Consider the following 20,445-nt stretch of genomic DNA (forward strand, 5'->3'; position numbering starts at 1 on the left):
TAACACCAATTGTCAGATGGTGGCGCTATAACTCTTCTATAAAGACCAGTGGCACTGACAGACAGACCACATGCCTTTCTACAGCAGACATGTTAAAGCAGAAAACACACAGGGAATACTAATGATATTAACTGAGGGTCTGTTGAGCATGCACCCTCAAACTGATGTAAACTAAATAAAAGTCACCCATCACTGTGCTATTCCTACCGTTGGTCAAAATGTCTGCCGCAAAGATGCCATTAAACGAAAAGGAGGAGTAAGAAAAAAGACGAGGCCCTCTATCGGTCAGGCTCCAGAATGCTCCTCCCTTTTGGTGTCGCGGTCAATTCATTGATCTGTCACGCTGAGAAGTTCGCAAACAGGTATATTTTATCGTTTAACGATAAAAAAAAGTAAAACTGAGCCTAATTTCAGTACATTTTTGCGATGATAACTAAGCTAATCTGAGCTAATTAGTCGGTCTCGATCAGTCACTCGTGTATTTGGACGTCGGTTAAAATTTGAACCTTTTTTTTTTCGTCTGTCAGCGAAAGCCTCGGAAAATTAATTGCACGTACTCTGTTTTCTTGTTTCGTCCAAAGGAGTGGAGCAACATGCCGATAATATCAATTCTAAAGGTAAGTGAGCCGTTCATTAATTCAACATTCAGTAACGTTCGGCCAAGCTTTGTGGTTAATGGCGGACGGCCTGTGGCGCGCGCCATCTTCCAATTTAGTTCTTCCCTCCATTTTTAATAGGAGAGGAGACACTTTCAAAGTTGATAAACCACAAACATAAACATAGCATTTTACTGCCATTCCTGAAACACGGGCTGTGTTATGAATTAATGTTATGAATATGAAACATAATATTTAATAAATACAACTGTATATGTTATTGGATTATACCTTTCTAGAACAGTCAAACTTAAATAATGACTAGTCATTATTATTGTCGATTTCTGCAGCCCACTGAAAAGAAAGAATATTTGTCTCTGCGCATTCACTGCATCACACTGTTCAACAAAATTGAATCAAAAACCTATCTAGTGCGGTATTTATGTAAAACAAAGTCAGTAAAGATATACATTAAGACCTGCAAAAATTAAAAGGTCCTCTCTCTTAAAAAAACACACACAACAAAAACATTGTGCCATAAGCATTTAGTAGCATGTGTATGGATAAAAATCTCAGCTTTTGATCTCTGCAGGTTGAGAACCCCTCCTGCCTCTGGGGCCGGGTTAGTCAGGACAACAAAGAGAAAACAGAACAGTACAATACTCTGCTGACTCAGATTAACCTCTTCTACCATGATGTCACTCTGGACCTGCAAACGATGAAACCAGTGTCTATAGAGGAGGGACAGGTAATGCCCACCCATAGTCTGTTTTCACCCATATTTGAGAATTTCTCTTCCGTGACTGTAGTTTGACTAGAGGTAGATTGGATGTAAGTGAAAATGTCCCCTCAGGTGTATGTGGTGTACTGGTCAATGATGAAGTCATGGTGTCGGGCTGTGGTGGAGTCAGTTGTCATGGACTCGGTGTTCTGTAGGGCTCGCTGCCTCCTGGTTGACTATGGAGAACGACTCGTCATCAGCAAAGATCAGTAAGTCTGGAGCACATTTCCCTCTTAACACCGCTGTCATTTTATTGTGTCAAAGTACAAGACATGGGCACTATTCAGACCTGGTAATATCATTCATCCTGAGATCTGATCGCAGGTGAATAGCATTAAGTATAATTGTTCACACCTGGCATTGATACTCTTTCTTGATGCAGCTTCTGTGACGTTTAGGGATGCAACGATCCACCTTTTTTCACTTCCGATCCGATCCCGATATCTGATTTTAGATAACTGCCGATACCCCGATACTATTCCGATATGGATGCTCTGTTTGCTTTAATATTATTATCATTGTTTTTGTCATCATTTTGATTATAAGGCTTTAATACACTCCTTTATACAGCCAAGTGTGACATTATGTACCACTTTTACAACGTTTACAGACTTTACAGACCCCCGGCGACACTCACACATACCCCCCCCCCCCCCACACACACACACGAACGCATAGCAGCGCACACACGAACGTAGTCACAGACACACACACATAAACGGAGTCACAGACAAGCCGTGAATGTTCAATCTCCAAACACAACGCGATGCTGCCGTTTTAAATAAATAAATAAATAGCGTCTCCATGTTAATCATTGATTTCACCGGACATTTTGGCTGTGGATATTTTTTTTCGCCAGCTAAATTCACGTGACAAGCCATAAACGGCATATATACCGGCTAACGTGAACCCTGGCTTGGAGGAGTGTGATTTTCATTGTTTTTATGCCGCTGTCAGTACTGTTCTCCTCAGCGAGCAGGCGTTTAAAACGGTGACGGCTGGGATTACGTCGGCTCGGCTGCAGGTTGCGGAGCTGAACTTCCTGGTTAACTCCTGGTCAATCATGCTCGCCTGCTAGCTGGCTGTAAACTGTGGAATGGGTTTCCTGAACGGAGTCGTGCATCATTACTCCGCGTCTCATCGAGACTCGCCTCAGTTCAGGAAACCCATTCCACTTTTTGCAGCAAGCTAACAGAGCATTCAGGGAATCACTTGTGGAGACATTTCAGCAGACACACACACACAGACGGATAGGAAATTTCCGATCCAACTGTACAGATTTCCGATCCGTCAATTACGTCTGTATCGGAACCCGATACCGATACTGGATCAGATCGGCCCCATCCCTAGTGACGTTTGTGAATTGGTTCTTACTTCCTGGCTCTATATGCAAATGTATACGGATGTTCTACAGAGCAAAATATGACTTTAAATACTCTGACTGGTTAACAAACCAACCAAACTGGTTAATGAGGATGGCAATGTTAAGTATTGTTAACACTTCTTATAAAGTTAAATTAGCACAGATCCTGATTGCAGAACGGGTGTTAAATTTACACTTTTTATTGCAAGTTACTTTCACATTGCAAAACTTACTGTGTGTAAGAAGACAGTGAATGATCACATCATCTCTTTTGAGGTTCTGCTTCAGTGGCAGGATGTGATGGAAGTGGGCCATAGAAATGAGGTGGATGCCAGACAAGAATCTGTTCCACATGTCGTAGTAGTAGTAGTAGTAACAATAATGATACATTTGAACCTTTTTCTTGCCTTGGTCTGACTAGGATCCACGTTGCTGTTGATAAATTCCTCCAGCTGCCTTTTTGGGTGAGGAAGTTCCACCTGGCAGGACTCAAACCAACAACTCTTCGAGTGTCTCTGTTTGAGGAAAAGGCAGAGTTGGTGTAAGACAAGTTCCATGATTACCAGTTGAAGGACCTGTGATGTTTTATCTCTTTATTGTGAAGTTTATTGTGCCTCGGACAAGTGTCATTTTTAAAAAAAAAAAAATTCAATTTTTTAACTGTGTGAGGTATTGACAAAAGCAGGATGCACTCTTAAACACAAGGCACATAGAGTCCATAAGCACTTGCTGTCAACAGAAAATAAGAGGAAAACAATGTTTCTCCCTGCAGAAGCTGCATCTTGTCTGATCATAGCCTTGATTTTTTTCTCCGCAGGCCATCCACTCAGTGGGACAGCTCAGCTACGCTCTACCTGCACAACCTGTTACAAGGTAATCAGCAGTGAAAATTTGATGTATCCTACATTTTTGTGCATTTTGAGTTTGGTTTTACAATAACATTATTGCGTCACAAAAATGTTGATTCCTTTTGTTATTTAGCATCAACTCTGACAGAGGCTGTATTGTTTGAAACGGAGTCAGACTCAACCTCCATCAAGCTCTACCTTACTGTTGGAAACATCAAGGTGAGCTTTAATCTCACTCTAAAATACAGGGAATTGGAGGTAAGATCATACATGAAATCTGCTTTTATCATCTGCAATTTGTTGATGACATTCAGTTTAAATAGTCCTCTTATTTCTTCTTTTTGTTTGGCAGTTGTTTTTTGTGATGTCTGTTGTATTTCACATTTTCTCACTATGGAAATGACTTGAATTTGTTTATGTTTTTTTTATTTTCATAGATTTGTGTAAATGATGACCTTGTTGCAAAGGGGTTTGCATGTTATAGCAAAGGGTCACCTGAAAACACGAGATTGGACAAGTTGGATCATATTCCCAGCATCTTAACCCCGACTGTCTTTGCACCTTCAAACAACCTGACAGCAAAAACCCAACCACTTTCTGGTAAACCTACATATGTACCTGTTCATACAGTAACTCTTGTTTCTACCACATCTGAGGTATCTGTGAATGTTGAAGCACTCATGTGCACTCTTAGCCTGCAAGTACAGCACAAAAACCATTGTGGACAACATCCATGTTATAGCTTTAGTTATAGCTATAGTTTTGTAACGTTTTATGGTATTATATAGACTTGTTTTCTTAGCTTGTCTTGCAATAACAAATATTTACTTTTATTGTTGAATGGGAATTGAAAGAACTTAAAGCCCATACACATGAAGAGCTTCTCACACCCAGACATTGCACCACTTTCATAGTGACATTAACACTGACCCCAAATCTGGTTTAACCCTCAGTGATATCAAATGGTGCAGTTGTTGGCAGAGCAGGTGATAGGCTAACAGCGTCATCTTCAGCTCAGGTCAGTAGTTCTGCTCACTGTTTTGCTATCAGTACTGCACTAAACATCCATACATATTGATATCTGACCTTTGCTGTTTAAGAGCCAAGAGCATGAGCTGATGACCTTGGACGGGGACATCAAACCAAACATTGCAGATCAACTGTCAGGCAAACAGTCAAGGAGCAGCTCTCACCCTGCTGCTGCAGATAGGTGAGCATACACATCTGGATCAACTGGCCAATTCGCTGTTGAACAAATATGATGGCGATTAGTTGATTGACCTGCTCCCCTGATGTCACAGTGACTCCTCAGATGGCACATACTCATCTCTGGCTGCAGCTCTGACCAGAAACCTCAGCCTTTTCAAGTAAGGGCTGATCTAATTTATACACCTACCATGTCATGTGATTGTTTGAAGCCAACGAGCACATTTCACGTAACTGACTGATCCTGAGTGAGGCCTTCCTTTGCTACAGGTTCTGGAAGTTTCTCAATCCTGGCAGTATCTTCCATCAGGCAGCTAATAGTGTGAGTTAATTTTTTAAAGTCCTCTCTTGGAGGACATTTGATTTTCAGAAGAATAATTGTGAGGGTCCTGAACATTGAACAATTTAGGTTCACTGGACTGTTGTAGCTGAAAAATAGTAGTGTAAGAATATAGCAGATATAGATATAGATTATTGATGGCAGCTGTTATAAATACTTTTTCTATTCTATTTTCTATATTACATATACAGAGCTGTAATGATGTGGTTCACATTGCAACTCCCTGGGTAATCGTATCTTTACAAAGACAATAAACACAGATGAAGGTGAAACTAATTGTATGCAAATTAGTATTTGATAACAAAAAAAATTTAGTGGATATCTGATGTGTCCTAATCTATTCAATTTCCCTCTTATTCTGTACAATTTAGTAAACTGTCAAAAATTAACAAATAATATAGATTCTAAAGCAAAAAACTTGTTTTGTTTCTCTTTCAGGTCAGTCAGCATGAAGAACTTAGCCACGATGAACCTAAAGAGATGATTACAGCCTCCAGCACCTGTGCAGGACAGGAAGAGTAATGACCTAAAAAATATTTTTATTTATTTTTATTATTTTTCTCACAGGTCATTATCAATAAACATATCTGTATTTTGTATACCAAATATTTCACTTCTTTACACAGCAATCAGCCAGTAACAGTTGATGAAGAGGTTGTCCATATGAGGTGAGGATGCTGTCACTTTATCCGTTTTTATTTTAAATAAGCTGACTGATGCGTGCCCTTAAAGTGATATTACAACGGACTTGTCTTTTCAGTCATGGAAACAGTGAAGCTGCAGATATTGACCTCAATCATGTAGAAAATCTGACAGACGAAGACACAAGGTACAGTACTATGCTCCACACAATTTAAATTGATGCATAGCTATGTTACAGTGCATATTAATTTTAGGAAATCATTGCCTTTGTGTCCTCAAAGATTATGATTATGTCTAGCACAAAGTTCCAAAATGTCCCATAATTGAAGTGATCTAGCAAGCAAGAACAGGAGAGGATTCCACATTCAAAACATCAATAATGAGAGTTGTCTCTCCAATGGTTTCCAAGGATGACTTTTAGTTCATTACCTACTTGAAGGTTGTATTGTTATCCTCAATTATTTTCAGACATTGCCTGTCTTTACGCAGCTCCAGTGGATCAGTACAGTCAGGACCAACAGAGGCAGAGATGCCACAGAGGAGCGCAGTGGACCAAACCTGTTCGAGGTGAGATGTAGATTTTTAGTGAAAAGTATTGAAAATTATACATTTTTTGATAGAAATTAACTTACCTAGTCTGTATCTCTGCTCGGACACCTGCTTCCCACTCTGCCTCGCTCACACTTTCCCTCTCAGCCTCCTCCTTCAAAATCAGACATAGGGTGGATTCTTAGAGGAGTTAGAAGTGGAAAGTCTTTTTTTGTAACCCTCATTACCAAAGATTTCTGACTGTTGTCTTGTCTCAGGTTTTTGGAGTGGTTGAACCCGGAGCCCCTGAAGTCTCATCCAGAGGCTGGAGATAATTCTGTAGGTTTTAAAATGTCATTCTTTGCAAATGGTACCTTTATGAATAGCAGAAGCTAACGCTGTTTTGGCACCTTTGTTTTGACTTTTTTGGCTGTTGCTCTGGTAAAACAAGATGGCTGCAACATTAGCCTCAGGTTGCAGCGGGTTGTCACTATTGTTAATAATAACATCTGTTTTTCTTTGCACTGTAGCCTGACTGTCCTCAGGTGGTTCCTAGTGATCCGATGAAAAGTGGCGTTCTGGTGCACTCAGCGTTCCCAGTTCAGCCCTGCACGGGTCTGGAAGATGCACCTATCACCGATGCGCTCCGCTCGGTAAACAAGAATGTTCCCTGAGTTTTGTTTAACACTGTTGAGACGAAAAAAAAAGCATTAAGAATAGGTAGAACAAGTAATAGTCGCAGTCATCAGAGAAAATTGTTCACAATGAAAGGATTGCAGTTGCCGTTTTGAAATTTAAAATTAGATTATTCCATGGTGTAGAAAATAATTAAAAAAGAGAGGGTTTGAATAATGAGTACATTTTATTTTGTTTTGAAAAACTGAAAGTCTTGTTATTTCAGTGATTATTAATTTAAAACTAATAATGGTCAAGCATTTTGCAAAGTTACTGTAAGTTGCTTTCTTTTGTTATGGGATTTTAGGTTTTAGAAATGGAGGAATAATGTAAGTTAGCCTCTAATTTTGTTTTATTATTTTATCACTGTCATAAGGTTTTATAATGCAATCAATATTGCCTTATTTTAAGTGTCATAGATACTTAATATATATTTTTTTCCTAAACTAATTTCAGTTAAACTTCATCTAAACAATTTTATCCATGTGATACTAAAGCATCCGAGTGTTAATGATGTCGTCTTTGTTCTAATGTTCTGCTTATTTTAGGTCTTTTATTGTGTTCTCACATTTAATTCTTATACGTGGCTGGTGCATCTGGCTGCTGGTCAAGGTTAGAAAATTTACAAATTATTTGAAAGATGCCATAATTACAGGATTAAAGCGTCTTTTAAATAATTTCTGATGGCATCATATGTTGTAAAAAATTAAACAAAACATCAGTCTCTGTCTGACCTGTTGCTTTCAGCTCATTGATGTCACTGTCCATAGGATTCATGTCATGAGGTGGGGTGTAATGGCATAATTGCTGTTTACCAAAGTCTATATTGTGTCGGTACACAAGACATGAGTGGTACTTTAGTGACAGCTTTATACATTGAGGGGCTATAATCAACATACATTAGTAGAGGAGCTGATTTACCACATAGTATTTGAAACTACAAGTATCAGTGATCCACCGCAACTAAAACGTTTAAGACAATAAGAGACTACACCATCATTGCTTGTTAAATGTGTAGCGGAAGTTGATTGCTGCCACCAAAGTCCAGGGAAAGTTCTTTCAGTTAGTGAAAGTTAAAAGTTCATAATGGCTGTCCACCTCCAGGTTCTCCGGAGGAAGCAGTATAGCACTCTGTCTCCAGCTGACCGTTACAGCTGGCCAGCTTTGTCTCAAGGACACAACACCATCGTCATCTCCCAAGGTGCTGACCAGCCGCTCAGCTACCTCGCCCCACTCCTCAGCCACATTCTGCTGAGCTCCATCTTCTGCTCCTTCACCTCCAGCACAGGGGTGAGTATATCAGTGAATCTTGTTCATTTCAACCTGCTACACCACCATTAGCTTGAAGCTTTGAGGACTTGTTAATGTACTGATGTGTGTATATCCAGCCCATAGTGGTGGTGCTGTGTCCAAAGTGGGAGAAGGTCCAGACAGTGTGTGACCTACTGGAGAATACCAAGGGCGCCCAGGTCCTCCATCCATTCAGTCTGTTGCTGGGTGTCCGGAAGGATGAGGCCAAGACTGTCAAGATCCCAAAGAACTGTGAGCAAAGCACATTTTTTACTGGGGTTCAGCAAATGACTCCTCATTTGTGAAGATATTGGGACAAAAAAGTTGGTTTGTTGCGACAAGGAATATCTCAAAATGAATGACGCATTTGCTTTTACTAGGCTTGCTGTTGGTGACCACTCCCTTCAGTTTGGTCCGTCTGCTGTCCTTCCACTGCTTCATGTTCCTGCGTCTGTGCCACCTGGTGCTGGACGAGGCCGACCAGCTCTTCACTCATGCTCCAGACGAGGTTTACATTCATTATCTATACTTGTTAGCTGTTGTGCTAAAATAAAAAGCTGCTGACTGGCTGAAAATGATGTAATGTAGTCATCAAAACGTAAAATAAATATAAGTAATAAATGGTCTAGATAAGATGATCAAAAGAAATTTCCCAAATTTTAACTTTGAACTTTCCGAATCTTTTCTTTTCATCCTTAAACCTTTTGGCAATCTGCAACAGAAAGACACCACACACAGCATTCAGTTTACACGATGTGGATTTAAGATGTTTCATTTGTTATCACTGGCACTGAAATGCAGTGACTCGGGGTACTTGACACCTGTACACTATACAAACACTGACCAACTTTTCGGTCCTTTTGGTAGATGGTGACCATCTTGCAGCATTTCCAGAAGGTGACCTCCAGTGAGGGGAATGTCTCCTGGCCTCAGCAGCTTGTTGCTGTGGCGAAGCAGTGGACAAGTCACATGGAGGCATTGTTAACCAATTACATGCCATATCCCTGCATTGTCATAACCAACCCTGAGGAAGCTGCTCTCTATGGTAACATTCAGCAGGTCAGTCATTAGAGCTAAAGCTTTTTACATTTGCCATGATACACTTTGCTGATTAGATGCTGATGTAACACAATATGCTTATTATAGTTGACTAGTTGATTGTGTTTTTTTTTTCACACAGGTCGTCCTCATGACTCCAGAGAGCAGCAAGATCTCAGCACTTTTGGGCACACTGGATTTCAGCCCGGATGTTTGTCAGAAGACTCTGATCATTACCAACTCTGCTCAGGAAGTTGAAAATGTGTTCATGGTAAATTAACAACTCTACTTACAGACAGGAAACCTTTTTGATTTTGATCATGGGGAATGGAGACAATCGGTTTAAATACTTCTAAAAATATGAAATACTTTCCTAACCTGTGTCTTTTCTAATCATCAGGCTGTAAAGAACAAATCATTGTTCTGCCTCAAGACTCACGAGGGCTTAACACACCAGTTTGAGTTTGTCATCCAGGAGTGGAGGAAAAACATTGGCCGTGGCAATCATGTTATTTTGGGTAAACATAACATGTATATTTATCAGAACAGTTGTAACAGGAAGACCCTGAATATCACTTAAGCTTTGTGAACTGAATTCTTCCCTAACAGCACTGCTATATTTCTTTGTTTTTATTGTAGTAACCACCAATGCGTCCCTCAAGTGTTTTGGGATCAAAGATGCCACTTGCGTCATCCATTACGGCTTCCCCACTTCTCCAAAGCTGTTTGGCAGCCGACTCCTTTGTTTGTCTGACAACTTCAGAAACTTCTCAGGACGGGTGAGATGGAGCAAGTCTTTATTTAATTAAGTCAGAATTAATTTTGGTGGATAAAATGTTTTCCAGTATGAATGAGGATGCAGAAATTCACACTTGCACAATCTATAACCTGCCCCTTGTTTCATTTTAATGTGATTTCTCCTCTTAGGTTTTTACCCAGGATCAAACAGAGAGCTGTCCTCGTGTCATCAGGTCAGTGCTGCTGATTTCGGAGAGGAATGCTTCTCATGTTGTCGGGGTTCTGCGTTATCTGGAAAGAACAAACGCACTGCTGCCCGCTGAGCTGCTGTCCTTCGCTCAAGGGGTCCTTGTGGCCCGGGAGGATCTTAAGATCAACAGACCTCTTTGCAGCTACCTGAAGAACTTTGGAGTTTGCAGGTCTGCTTTGCATTTCTCTTGAATTAATGATGGTGAAATGCCATTGCAATGCTTTTGTGAATTATTCTGAAGTAAAGTGGAAAAACTCTCTTGGAGTGAGGTCAAATACACATAATGTAACTCTGGTTTTCCCTCTGCAGAGAGAGCGGTTCATGTTCAGACCGTCACAGGTTCATTTCGCAGCTCGACCAGTCTGAGCTTCTTACCTCTGGAGTCATAGAAGTGAGGGTGTACTTTAAAAAATTTTTTACATTAGCATTTGATGAGCTAATTTTGAATTGTTATATGTCTATGTATCCTATAGAAGATTTAAAAAAATGCTTGTTTAAGTTTAATCTGCCAAATACTGTCCCAGGTTGTACCGGTCTACATCAAGACGGCGTCTGTCTTCTATGGTCGAATCATTACAAAAGACAGTGGTTTTAATGGCTTGGCATCAGAGATGACTTCTTACTATGCGGATAAGAAACCAGGAGCTGAAGTGTTGGTGGAGGGAGGCTTGTATGCAGTGCAAGAGGACGATTTCTTCCACAGGTATGACATAATCATTTAATACATCACACATGGAGCAGATTTACTTGCTAGAAACCTTTCAGACACAAGACTAACCATTAGGACTAATTATATTGGCTCCTTAGTTATAAAGCAAAAAAAGAAAAATGTTACGTAACTGTGTGCTCTCCTGCAGGGTGAAGATCCTCTCTGTCCCAGACAAGGGTAACCGCCTGTTTTTCACGCTCTTTGTTCGGTTCATTGATGTGGGAAAGGAGGAGGAGGTGAAATCTCACCAGATCCTTCAGCTGCCAGAGCAGTTTCATGCTCTGCCTGCCCAGGCTGTGGAGATCATAGTCTGCTCGGTCAAACCAGTCGATGCTGAAATCGACTGGCACCCAAAGGTTCCTGCCGATTTATTTACATTCATTTACATTAACCATGTAACCGTTATTACAGTGCAGATAAGTCCTTGCTATTGTGTGATAGTCATATACCTGTTCTGCAGGTCACCAGAGCCATCAGCCAGAAGATCAAAGGTCTGCAGCACCGGGCCAGAGCTGTTCTCAGTTTGGGAAACACTGTCTTTGTTGATTCCATGGTTTGTTTTCTTCTGTTTATCATGTCTGCGTATTTGCCAAACAATTCAGCAAATCCTTCTATCCTGTATTGTATTATATTATTATATCCTGTTCTTTGAGGTCCGGGTGACTCGGGTACCAGGTATGAAAACCGTTATCAACGAATATGCGGTCCGGTCAGAGATCCTGAATACTGGAATGGGAGTCAGCAACCCGGAGCATCTGGACCTATTGAAGCAGCTTTGCCTGGGAGGTGAGACCAGCCACAGCAAAGAGGTGGATCACATTACTGGGTAAGGAAATGCTGCATTGAATTAACAGGATTTACTGGTCATTCTTACCAAGCAAAGACAGACGTAACATGTTGCTGGTGATTTTTGTAGGTTGAAGGACGGATCACTGTCCCCAGAGTTCAGGATCAAAGCTGAGGAATGCGCTATGGCTGAAGTCCTCAGAGCAGCAGAGGCCAGAATGCTTTCTGACCTTCCTCAACTCGAGCCAGTGTCAGGCCTCCCTCCACTTGAGCCTTTAAATCCAGTGTCTTCAATGAAGCAGTGCCAGTGCCAGTGCCCAGTCCCAGAATCACCAGATAATCAACTGTGCCCTGTCTCACTGTGTGATCAGGAAGCCTTGTCAGATATTCAGACAGCAAATGAACAGAAGAGTAATCACACTGTCGAACAGAATTCATTTGAACATATAAGGTTTGTGTCTTTACCAAGGAGTGCTGCTTTGATAGATTCAGATCAGTCAAAAATCACTAGCCTTATTTTTAGACTTTATAACTTGCATTTGTCATACATTATTCCAAAAAGTATTCCGATTTTATATCCCAAATAACTATATTTCTCCTCAGATTGTCATAGAAGTTTTTAACAGGGATAAACTCCCGTTATAATTCAACATCAGGAGGCCACTTATTAAAATGAGTGTCCTTTGTTGTCTAACTTGTCCATTAAAGATCACTTGTTCATTTTTATACACAGGAATGGAGATGGAGAACTTTGTCCCACCAACAGCCTAGCTGCTTGTCTCAGCTCCTGTGATGGTGGTAAAAAATATTTCAATTACTTTTAGCTTCACAGCTGTACTTTAAGATAAACTTAGCTTCAACATATGAGCAACATACCGTCTCAGGGCCAGAGCTGGACTGAAGACGTGGATCATCAAATATGAAGAGCTCTGTTAAAAATAAAAATAAATAAAAAATCAGACTGTATCTGATGAATGCATCACACATTTACTCTTGTTCACAATCACAAAAAAATGCACAAAGACAAAAATGTGTTCCTTGAATCTTCCCGTCTTCGTCCCTGGTGCCAGGATTATAATTATGTACCTGTGTGTTTGTGTGCAAACAGGTTTGCCTGCAGGCGATGATCAAAACACTGAAACAGACAATGATGACTCCACAAAAAGGTGCTTATCTACTAGATTATATTAAAAAACAGAAGAAATATTATGGGCTTTCATTTTAAAACTTCTGTCATTTCAGTTTCCATCCTCAGGTCCGCTGGTACCAGACGTCAGACTCTGTGACTGCTACAGTGAAGCTGATGAACCCAGAGAGCCAGCGCTGTGACTTCTACCCCGACAGAGTCGCCTACAGGTCTGTCAGACGTGGACCACCAGTGATCAATCCACTCCTCATCACATCCAACAATCAGTGGAGCTTTTTATCAAGAGCACTTTACACTGGTGGGAGTGGGTACATGTTTAGCATGATTGGCCTTCCTGTGAGGTAAAAGCTGAACTTAATTCATAGCCGAGAAAAATGTTTGTTTTTGTTCGAGATTGTGGTGTCATAGGGCCACATGAAGCGGTTCTAATTTAGTTAATGAAAAACACCATCTTCAGTTGTTCTTTGTTGGAATAATGGCTCCAACACAAAAACATACATTATTCAATCAAATTACATCAGTTAATTCAAAGTTTTCATAGACCGGTGTTAATGTCAAGGTCAGTTCATTCAGAAACAGGTGTGATTATTAGTCAATAGTTTTGAGATGCTGTTACAGTTCTGCTACACTGAGTGCAGTACTGTGCAAAAGTTTCAGCTTTGTTGTTTCTATGTCAAATTCTGTGATTATGACATTTGGATTGTATTATTATGTAACTGAACGTTTGTCTCCTATATTAACAAGCTGTGCGAGCTTGTGTATGTAATACTCAAACATGTCTTGAGTAAACCTGGCGTAAATTACTGTTTTCACAGCAAATATTTCATGACATATTAGGAAAAACAAAGGATTTACCAATAACAATAATCAGGAGAGTTCCACTCCAGGTTCATGAAAGCCAAGGTTACCAGCTTTATTCTCCAAGTGTCAGGGTAGGTCACGCTAAATTCTCAGCACTTTAAACTGTAGAAGCTGAGCTCATTTCCTAAACAATGTGTTGTTTTAAAACTGCCAGTGTTTCTCATATTTTCTGGATGTGTTCCAATAAAGTGATTAAGGCTTAATGATACTGTATGGTCATTATATCATTGCTAAAACAAAAAAAAAACGTTTGCACAGTACTGTACCTTTTTTGGGGCATGCACTTCTGAATTACTTTAGCCCTTAATAAAATGGTTTAAAATCAGTATGTAGCGTCATGATGATTATTATATCAGGAAGTTATCATCAGGAAGTTATCATGCTATCTGTTAAAATGTACATCTTATTACATTATTCTTCCTGTCTACAACATGTCTACCACTGTGTTGTTGCTGGTATATCATCTCCCTTACATTATGGGACATGAACACCACCAGCAAACTGAAGCTTCTGGCTAACACCAACAAGCACAAACCACAGTAACCCACAAGTCCAACTGGTTGGTCAGTGGACCTGCACAGGTCTGGTTTCCTCCAAAAAACAGACAAACAAATGTTATTGAAAGCAACAAATACTATACAAATGTGTGTTCATTAAATTAAATTAAATCATTTTTACATTTTGAATCATTTTGATACTTGCATTTAAATTTTTTTAGTGAAAGATAAATAGTTATGAGCACCTACATACACTGTTATAGGGAAATCAAATTTAATATTTTCTTACACAATTATATGGTGTCCTCAGACCTGTCATCCTCCATTTCCATTTCCATTTCCAGACCGCTTGAGGACTGGAGGGGAGGTCATTCTGAGATGCTGCTTTAAATCGTCATCATGGTTAAACGGCACTACAGGGTAGAGGGAGGAAGACGAAAGATAAAGTGGTCCTTTTCTATCACTTTAACATTCTCTCTCTCTCCATCTCTGCTCGTTCAGTTGCAGAGTGAATGGTCGGAACTACAGAGCAGACCTGGAGCTTCACGACAGCATTGACGAGGGCAGCTGCCACTGGGAGATGAAGTCCAATGAGCCGGTCATTAAACTGGTCAAACGACGAGAGGGATACTGGGAGAAACTTCTCAGAAACAAGGTAATGAAGTGACATTTCTACTGACTTTATACTTTATACTATGTGTGTAGTGTTATAAATTCCTGTTATAGAAACTATGTATTACTGCAGTTTACACCATTAAAGCACAATATCTATCTGGTGATTAATTGTAATTAAGTAAAGTCAAGCTATACTTTTTTTTTTGTAATGTTTCAATGATGATTAAGTGATCAAACCTGAAGTGAAGATTAGCTTTGTTTAATCAGGTTAATATTAAGTATTAAAGTAAGAATCGTAGGTCTTAAAACAAACGTAGATGTTCAAAAAACTCTCCTACTGAACTATAAACGCCATTAATGTAGTTATACATACAATTTACTGTATATCCCCATTCCCAATTATCATGAGAGTAAAGAATTTGGAAAATTGCATTTTAGTCATAATTTCAAAAGTTCTTAGATTTAATTTGGTGAATGTGCAGACTCTGTATAATATGTTGGTCGATGTGTGTGCTCGCTAAGATGCTTGATTATTTCTTCACACAGAACATTTTTGTGAATTACGATATGGATCACATTGAACAGGATGAAGACAAAGCTCCAAACGGTAAGAATCGTAGTCAAACGTGAACTTTATGTTATTTCTGATACTGAAGAATAATATGACGTTTGTATCTGCCGACGTCTACTTTTGTTGCAGGTCTGTGGTTTGAGGAGAACACGGGAGATAACAACTTCTACGTAAACTCAGAGACCGACAGTGACTGATGATGAAAGAGCAACGAACATCGTGTTCCGTGTCTTTGTGGGTGCGGACTTCAGGGTTTGTTTAATTAACCTGATGCTGTCACAACTATCTATCGTAAGTAGCCCCCCAAAAAGATAGATGGATGAGTTTCTTACTCAGCTAAAAATAAAGCAGCTGTTCCATAGGTTTGTCTTAAAACCCCTTTTGTTAGCTGATTCGTTAGTTGAGTCATCCTTGTGGTCATTTTGGGGGCTGCAGTTTGTGGTTCTGATAAATCATATTTCATTATATGGTTAGATGTTGATATTACTTTGTTAAAATTAAGAAGAGTAAGTCGAGGGGGGTTTATTACCTCAACCAAGGAGTGTGTTTTCCCTGCTCTGAATCAGCAGACAGATTATAAGGAGCAATTTTGCTCCTTTATTTTGGGTTAAAATGCACATAGTGGGCCATGCTCTGGGTACAGTCCATAAATGTCGACGTCCCCATAAATATAGGGACATAATTCTCTTCGGCTCTATACACCACTGCAATGAAACGAACAAGATGTGCTTTAACTGCACACTTTCAGCTTTAATATTTACATCCAAATCAAGTGAATGGTGTAAAAAATTACAACACTTTCTATATTTCTATATTCTATGTTGTGAGGGGTTTTTTCTTCACCAGGGAAAGAATTCTTCTGTCGTCCACCACAGTGGTTTTCTGTGGTCTTCTAGGTCCTTTGGTGTTGCTGAGCTCACTGGTGCATTCTTTCTTTTTAAGAATGTCCCAAACAGTTGATTTGGCCACACCTTAATGTTTTTACTATTTCTCTGATGAGTTTGTTTTGATTTTTCAGCCTAATGATGGCTTCTTCACTGACAGTGACAGCTCCTTGGATCTCATATAGAGAGTTAACAGAAACAGATTCCAAATGCAAATGTCACTCCTGGTATCAACTCCAGAACGTTTACCTGTGTCATTGAAGATGACATAATGAGGGAATAGCCCACACCTGTCCATGAAATAGCTTTTCAGTCAATTGTCCCATTACTTTTGGTCCCCTAAAATGTGGGAGGCACATAAAGAAAGTGTTGTAATTCCTACACCGTTCACCCGATTTGTATGTAAAAACCCTCAAATTAAAGCTGAAAGTGTGCACTTAAGAGCACATCTTGTTTGTTTCATTTCAAATCCATTGTAGTGGTGCATAGAGCCAAAATAAAGAGAACTGTGTCGATGTCCAAATCTTTATGGACCTAACCGTATGTCAAACACATACGGTCAGTTTCAGGTTATTAATTTCACCTGATTTTCATAGAGGAGTCGACGAGCCAGGTAGAGGGAAATAAAGTCTGTTTGTTTAAGTTTACAGTTTGCGTTGTTTCTGTGTGCATATTTATCCACTTTACAGACCCCCTGTGACTTTTTTTTGTTTGTTTTAATATTAAAAAGCGACTAGCAAATTTCTGTCATAAACCTTAATACTTTACAAGAGTGCACAATTCTGCCACACGAGAAACACGAGGCCGGCGTTTTGCGATTTTCCCACTCTGGGAGGCGTTAAAAAAAACAAAAACAAGAAAAATGAAAAAAAAACTGTTTTACCATCCCTGTGTGGACGGAACACCTCTCCGGAAAAAAAAAGTATGCGTATTCACCTAAACCTGGTTCCGTGTGTACAGCCCCTGAGTGAAGGTTTAAGAAAGAGTTAGGATTGTTTGCAAACAAAAACTATGGGGTAATAAACCCTAATGCATCAATCAGGTTCTGAGTTCACTGTAATGTCAGTATTATTTGTGTTTATTTTGGATGAAGTAGGGTACAATGGGGAGTTTAATTGATCAGATGAGAGTTTGTTGAGAAAATTGAAAGACAAATGTTGTTTTGCACTCCCATTGAACATTTTCATTTGTTGTAACTTTGTTTTAAATTGCATTAATATTCACCATCTGTGTTTGCTGTCAAATTAAAACGTTTGTGTTCTGCAAGTGTTTGTTGGGCTAGTGTCTATTCAAATGTCTTACCATTTTAGGTGTTACTTACACATCTAAAGAACTTTTTTTTTCTGAGAAAGATAGTTTTTCATATTTTTTTTTTATTAAAGGTAACATTTAACAAAACAAACAAAATAGAGATGTGTGAGCGTAACCGTGATGTTCTGGTAGTGAGACGCCTCAGTTGATGGTGAGCACATCATTCTGGATCTCATGGCTCAACTGGGTCTGCAGGTCACTCAACTTCTTTTTTAGGACGGCCAGTGCTGACATCACAATGGTCTCTGGTCGCAGAGAGCCGCATGATTCCACGTTGTAATAGAACCTGTAACAGGTAAATGAGCCACATGTGAGTCTGTGTGTAGTTCAGACATTTGTATTTGTCTTTCAAATACTGTCAAATAAGTCATACGGTCAACAATAGGAAAATGATGTTGTCACCTTTCGGGTTTTCCGTTGGGGTCATAGGGAGCCTGAACCTCATCCTCCTCGATCTCTGAATATTCACTCTTTGGCCTACAAATATGAGTGGCGTGTCATATTAGTCTTTATAATCCACTTGTCATCCATTTGTTTTGAAGTGTGAGGAATCATCATTCTGTATATGCATGTAATGTGTGTAGTGAGTAAATACTGGAGCATGATAACGCACCACTCCTCAGGTCTCGGGAAGACTGTGTGCCTCAGTGCGTTGTCTGGATCGTACTCGAAGGACACCCCCGCTGTTGGGTTCCACTTGGCGTGCTCCTTACCGAAGCCTTTCTTGGCGTATGCCCTGAGTCGCAGCTCCTGACCCTTACGCAGCTTCACTAGCAAAATATCTGTTGTGAGGAAGCAGAGTTAGGAAAGACCATGTAAAAAAAAAAAAAGGTCAAATATGATCAAACTCTCCATCTCTGCTCATATTAACACTTTGATTTAACTTAACAAGGAATATTTTGACTACGTAATAGTATGTTTTATGATTTTTAAAGGCAAAGTCATTGTAAAAGTAGCAGACACTTCCCTACTGTACCTTAACAGTGCTTATCCATCCAAGACTGCTTTAGACTTACCATCTTGTTCAACGTAGTCATTGGGATCATTGTCTCGACTCCTGGAAGTAACCTGAAAAACCACAGCATAAAACAACAGTCAGCTTCTCTCTTCTGCTTCCATTTGATGATTTGACTAAATGGAAGACTCACCGGGATGACTCTGGGGTTGTTGGACAAAAGGTCGCGTGAGGTGACGTGACGAGTCTGATCTTCAGTGCATCGAACATCCAGGGTCAACTCAACGGAACACTCTGGACAGAAATCATCACAGGTACAGTCCTGCAGGGGGAGCACACACACACGCAGGTCAATTGAGTTTTCACTTCCCAGTCATTTGTAAATGTGTGGTTAGAGTTCAGTACCAGCAGTAAATTGATTCTAAATGTATACTATACTTTATATACATAATCCTTTGGGAGTTTTGGTCTCTCAGAGCACTTAATATCACAAAAGTATTCATTTGGTGGTTTTGGCTCACCAATTGTGTTGCTAAATCTACACACTGAACCTTTATGGGTCATTGGAGCTACCACATAAATGACAAATATCAGAATACTCACCCTAGAATACTGCATTTTGTCCACAATGTCATCACTTGTGAGAGGTATGAGACCTGACGACACAGAAAACATCAACAACAGTCATCTTCTCAAGTATCAGGGCTTCTGCGCTTATGTTTGGCAATATATAGTAGTGTGTGTGATACTTACCCACTCTGTGTGCTATGAACTCATCGTGCAGTACTGATGAATTGGCATCGATCTGGATCCAATCGATTGCTGTAAAATATAAGCAGCACACGTCAGGTTATTGAAAGGTTATCAAAATATTGTGCTAAATGCATTTGCTAATCCGTCACCCAATCAAAAATATTGTCTCACCTATAGTGGGAACTTCTGACATGAACACACGGCGGATAGAGTTTGCAACCCTGGAAAGAAGAGAAACAGATGAGGATGTGAATGACACAATGGGACAAAAACACAACCACCTTTTCTGTAGGTGATAGCATAAATCCTGGTATGTATACAGTATACACAACAAGCTAGGATCACTCGTATCATTACTACAATACTTTCATGATTAATAAAACAGAATGCTGTGGTCATTGTTTTGTGACACACACATTTCAGACTCAGAAATAACAACGAGCTAGGTCATATATCACAATGCACTCATTCACCGCGTAAACACTGTTTTGTGTGCCGTGGACAACGGTGTCTGCTTTCTGACTGTTCCAGTGTGCGTAATACTTACGCCAAATCTGTATTCTCAATGACGAACTTGACATTTTCGTCGGACAGTTCCGTGAGCTTCACCGTGGGCTGGTTAGCATACGGCATAGCTGCAGTTTAAGACGTTTAAAAGTTCGCGTTGTAAACACGTTCTTTCTCCGGTGCCGCTGCTTCGTCTTGACCAACACGGAAATACTTAACGCTCGCTGATTGGTCAGCACACGTAAACCCGATCGGTGATTGGCCTCTTTGTGAACTCGGAGGCGGGCCTTGAATTCATATCCGGGTCATAGAAGACTAGAAATTCCTTTTCAAAATTAAGTTATTTTTGACGATATTTTTTAATAATGAAATTAAACTATACAAATAAAATTTAAATTTCAGTTTCAGATAAAATAAAAAGTATTTTTTTATTGATTATCATTTTTGTTGTTGTACATGTTTTTGTACCTTATTGTCTGCTGTTTATATTGTGTATATCAAGATGTTCAAATGCCTTACAATGTTGTAAATGAGAAAAAAAAAATAGAATAAAA

The 20,445-nt window shown here is 39.7% G+C and overlaps 2 protein-coding genes across 2 annotated transcripts; one reads left to right on the forward strand and one right to left on the reverse strand.

Annotated features, from left to right (window-relative positions):
- Positions 1-593: 593 nt before the first annotated feature.
- tdrd12 (tudor domain containing 12) lies at positions 594-15,678 on the forward strand (the record flags this gene model as incomplete). The annotated part of the gene is made up of 35 exons (XM_083893752.1): positions 594-617; positions 1,189-1,344; positions 1,450-1,586; positions 3,162-3,281; positions 3,558-3,613; positions 3,722-3,807; positions 4,026-4,188; positions 4,542-4,606; positions 4,689-4,798; positions 4,890-4,955; positions 5,065-5,116; positions 5,573-5,652; positions 5,761-5,802; positions 5,895-5,963; positions 6,266-6,343; positions 6,583-6,643; positions 6,835-6,957; positions 8,084-8,269; positions 8,368-8,521; positions 8,650-8,777; positions 9,137-9,328; positions 9,450-9,578; positions 9,708-9,825; positions 9,947-10,086; positions 10,247-10,464; positions 10,605-10,686; positions 10,820-10,998; positions 11,153-11,360; positions 11,465-11,557; positions 11,658-11,830; positions 11,921-12,040; positions 13,033-13,146; positions 14,797-14,950; positions 15,457-15,517; positions 15,611-15,678. 35 exons carry the CDS (start codon positions 594-596, stop codon positions 15,676-15,678), a joined length of 4,005 nt encoding a protein of 1,334 aa, XP_083749878.1.
- A 2,110-nt stretch (positions 15,679-17,788) lies between these two features.
- On the reverse strand, positions 17,789-20,069 carry polr2c (RNA polymerase II subunit C). The gene is made up of 9 exons (XM_083893173.1): positions 19,932-20,069; positions 19,556-19,605; positions 19,385-19,453; positions 19,235-19,287; positions 18,825-18,953; positions 18,693-18,744; positions 18,290-18,458; positions 18,079-18,153; positions 17,789-17,962 (listed from the first exon to the last, which is right to left on the reverse strand). Exons 1-9 carry the CDS (start codon positions 20,015-20,017, stop codon positions 17,818-17,820), a joined length of 828 nt encoding a protein of 275 aa, XP_083749299.1. The 5' UTR covers positions 20,018-20,069; the 3' UTR covers positions 17,789-17,817.
- Between the last annotated feature and the right edge of the window lie 376 nt (positions 20,070-20,445).

The sequence above is a fragment of the Microchirus variegatus genome (genome assembly GCF_963457635.1).
Source record: "Microchirus variegatus genome assembly, chromosome: 8".
In the NCBI taxonomy this organism is placed as follows: domain Eukaryota; kingdom Metazoa; phylum Chordata; class Actinopteri; order Pleuronectiformes; family Soleidae; genus Microchirus; species Microchirus variegatus.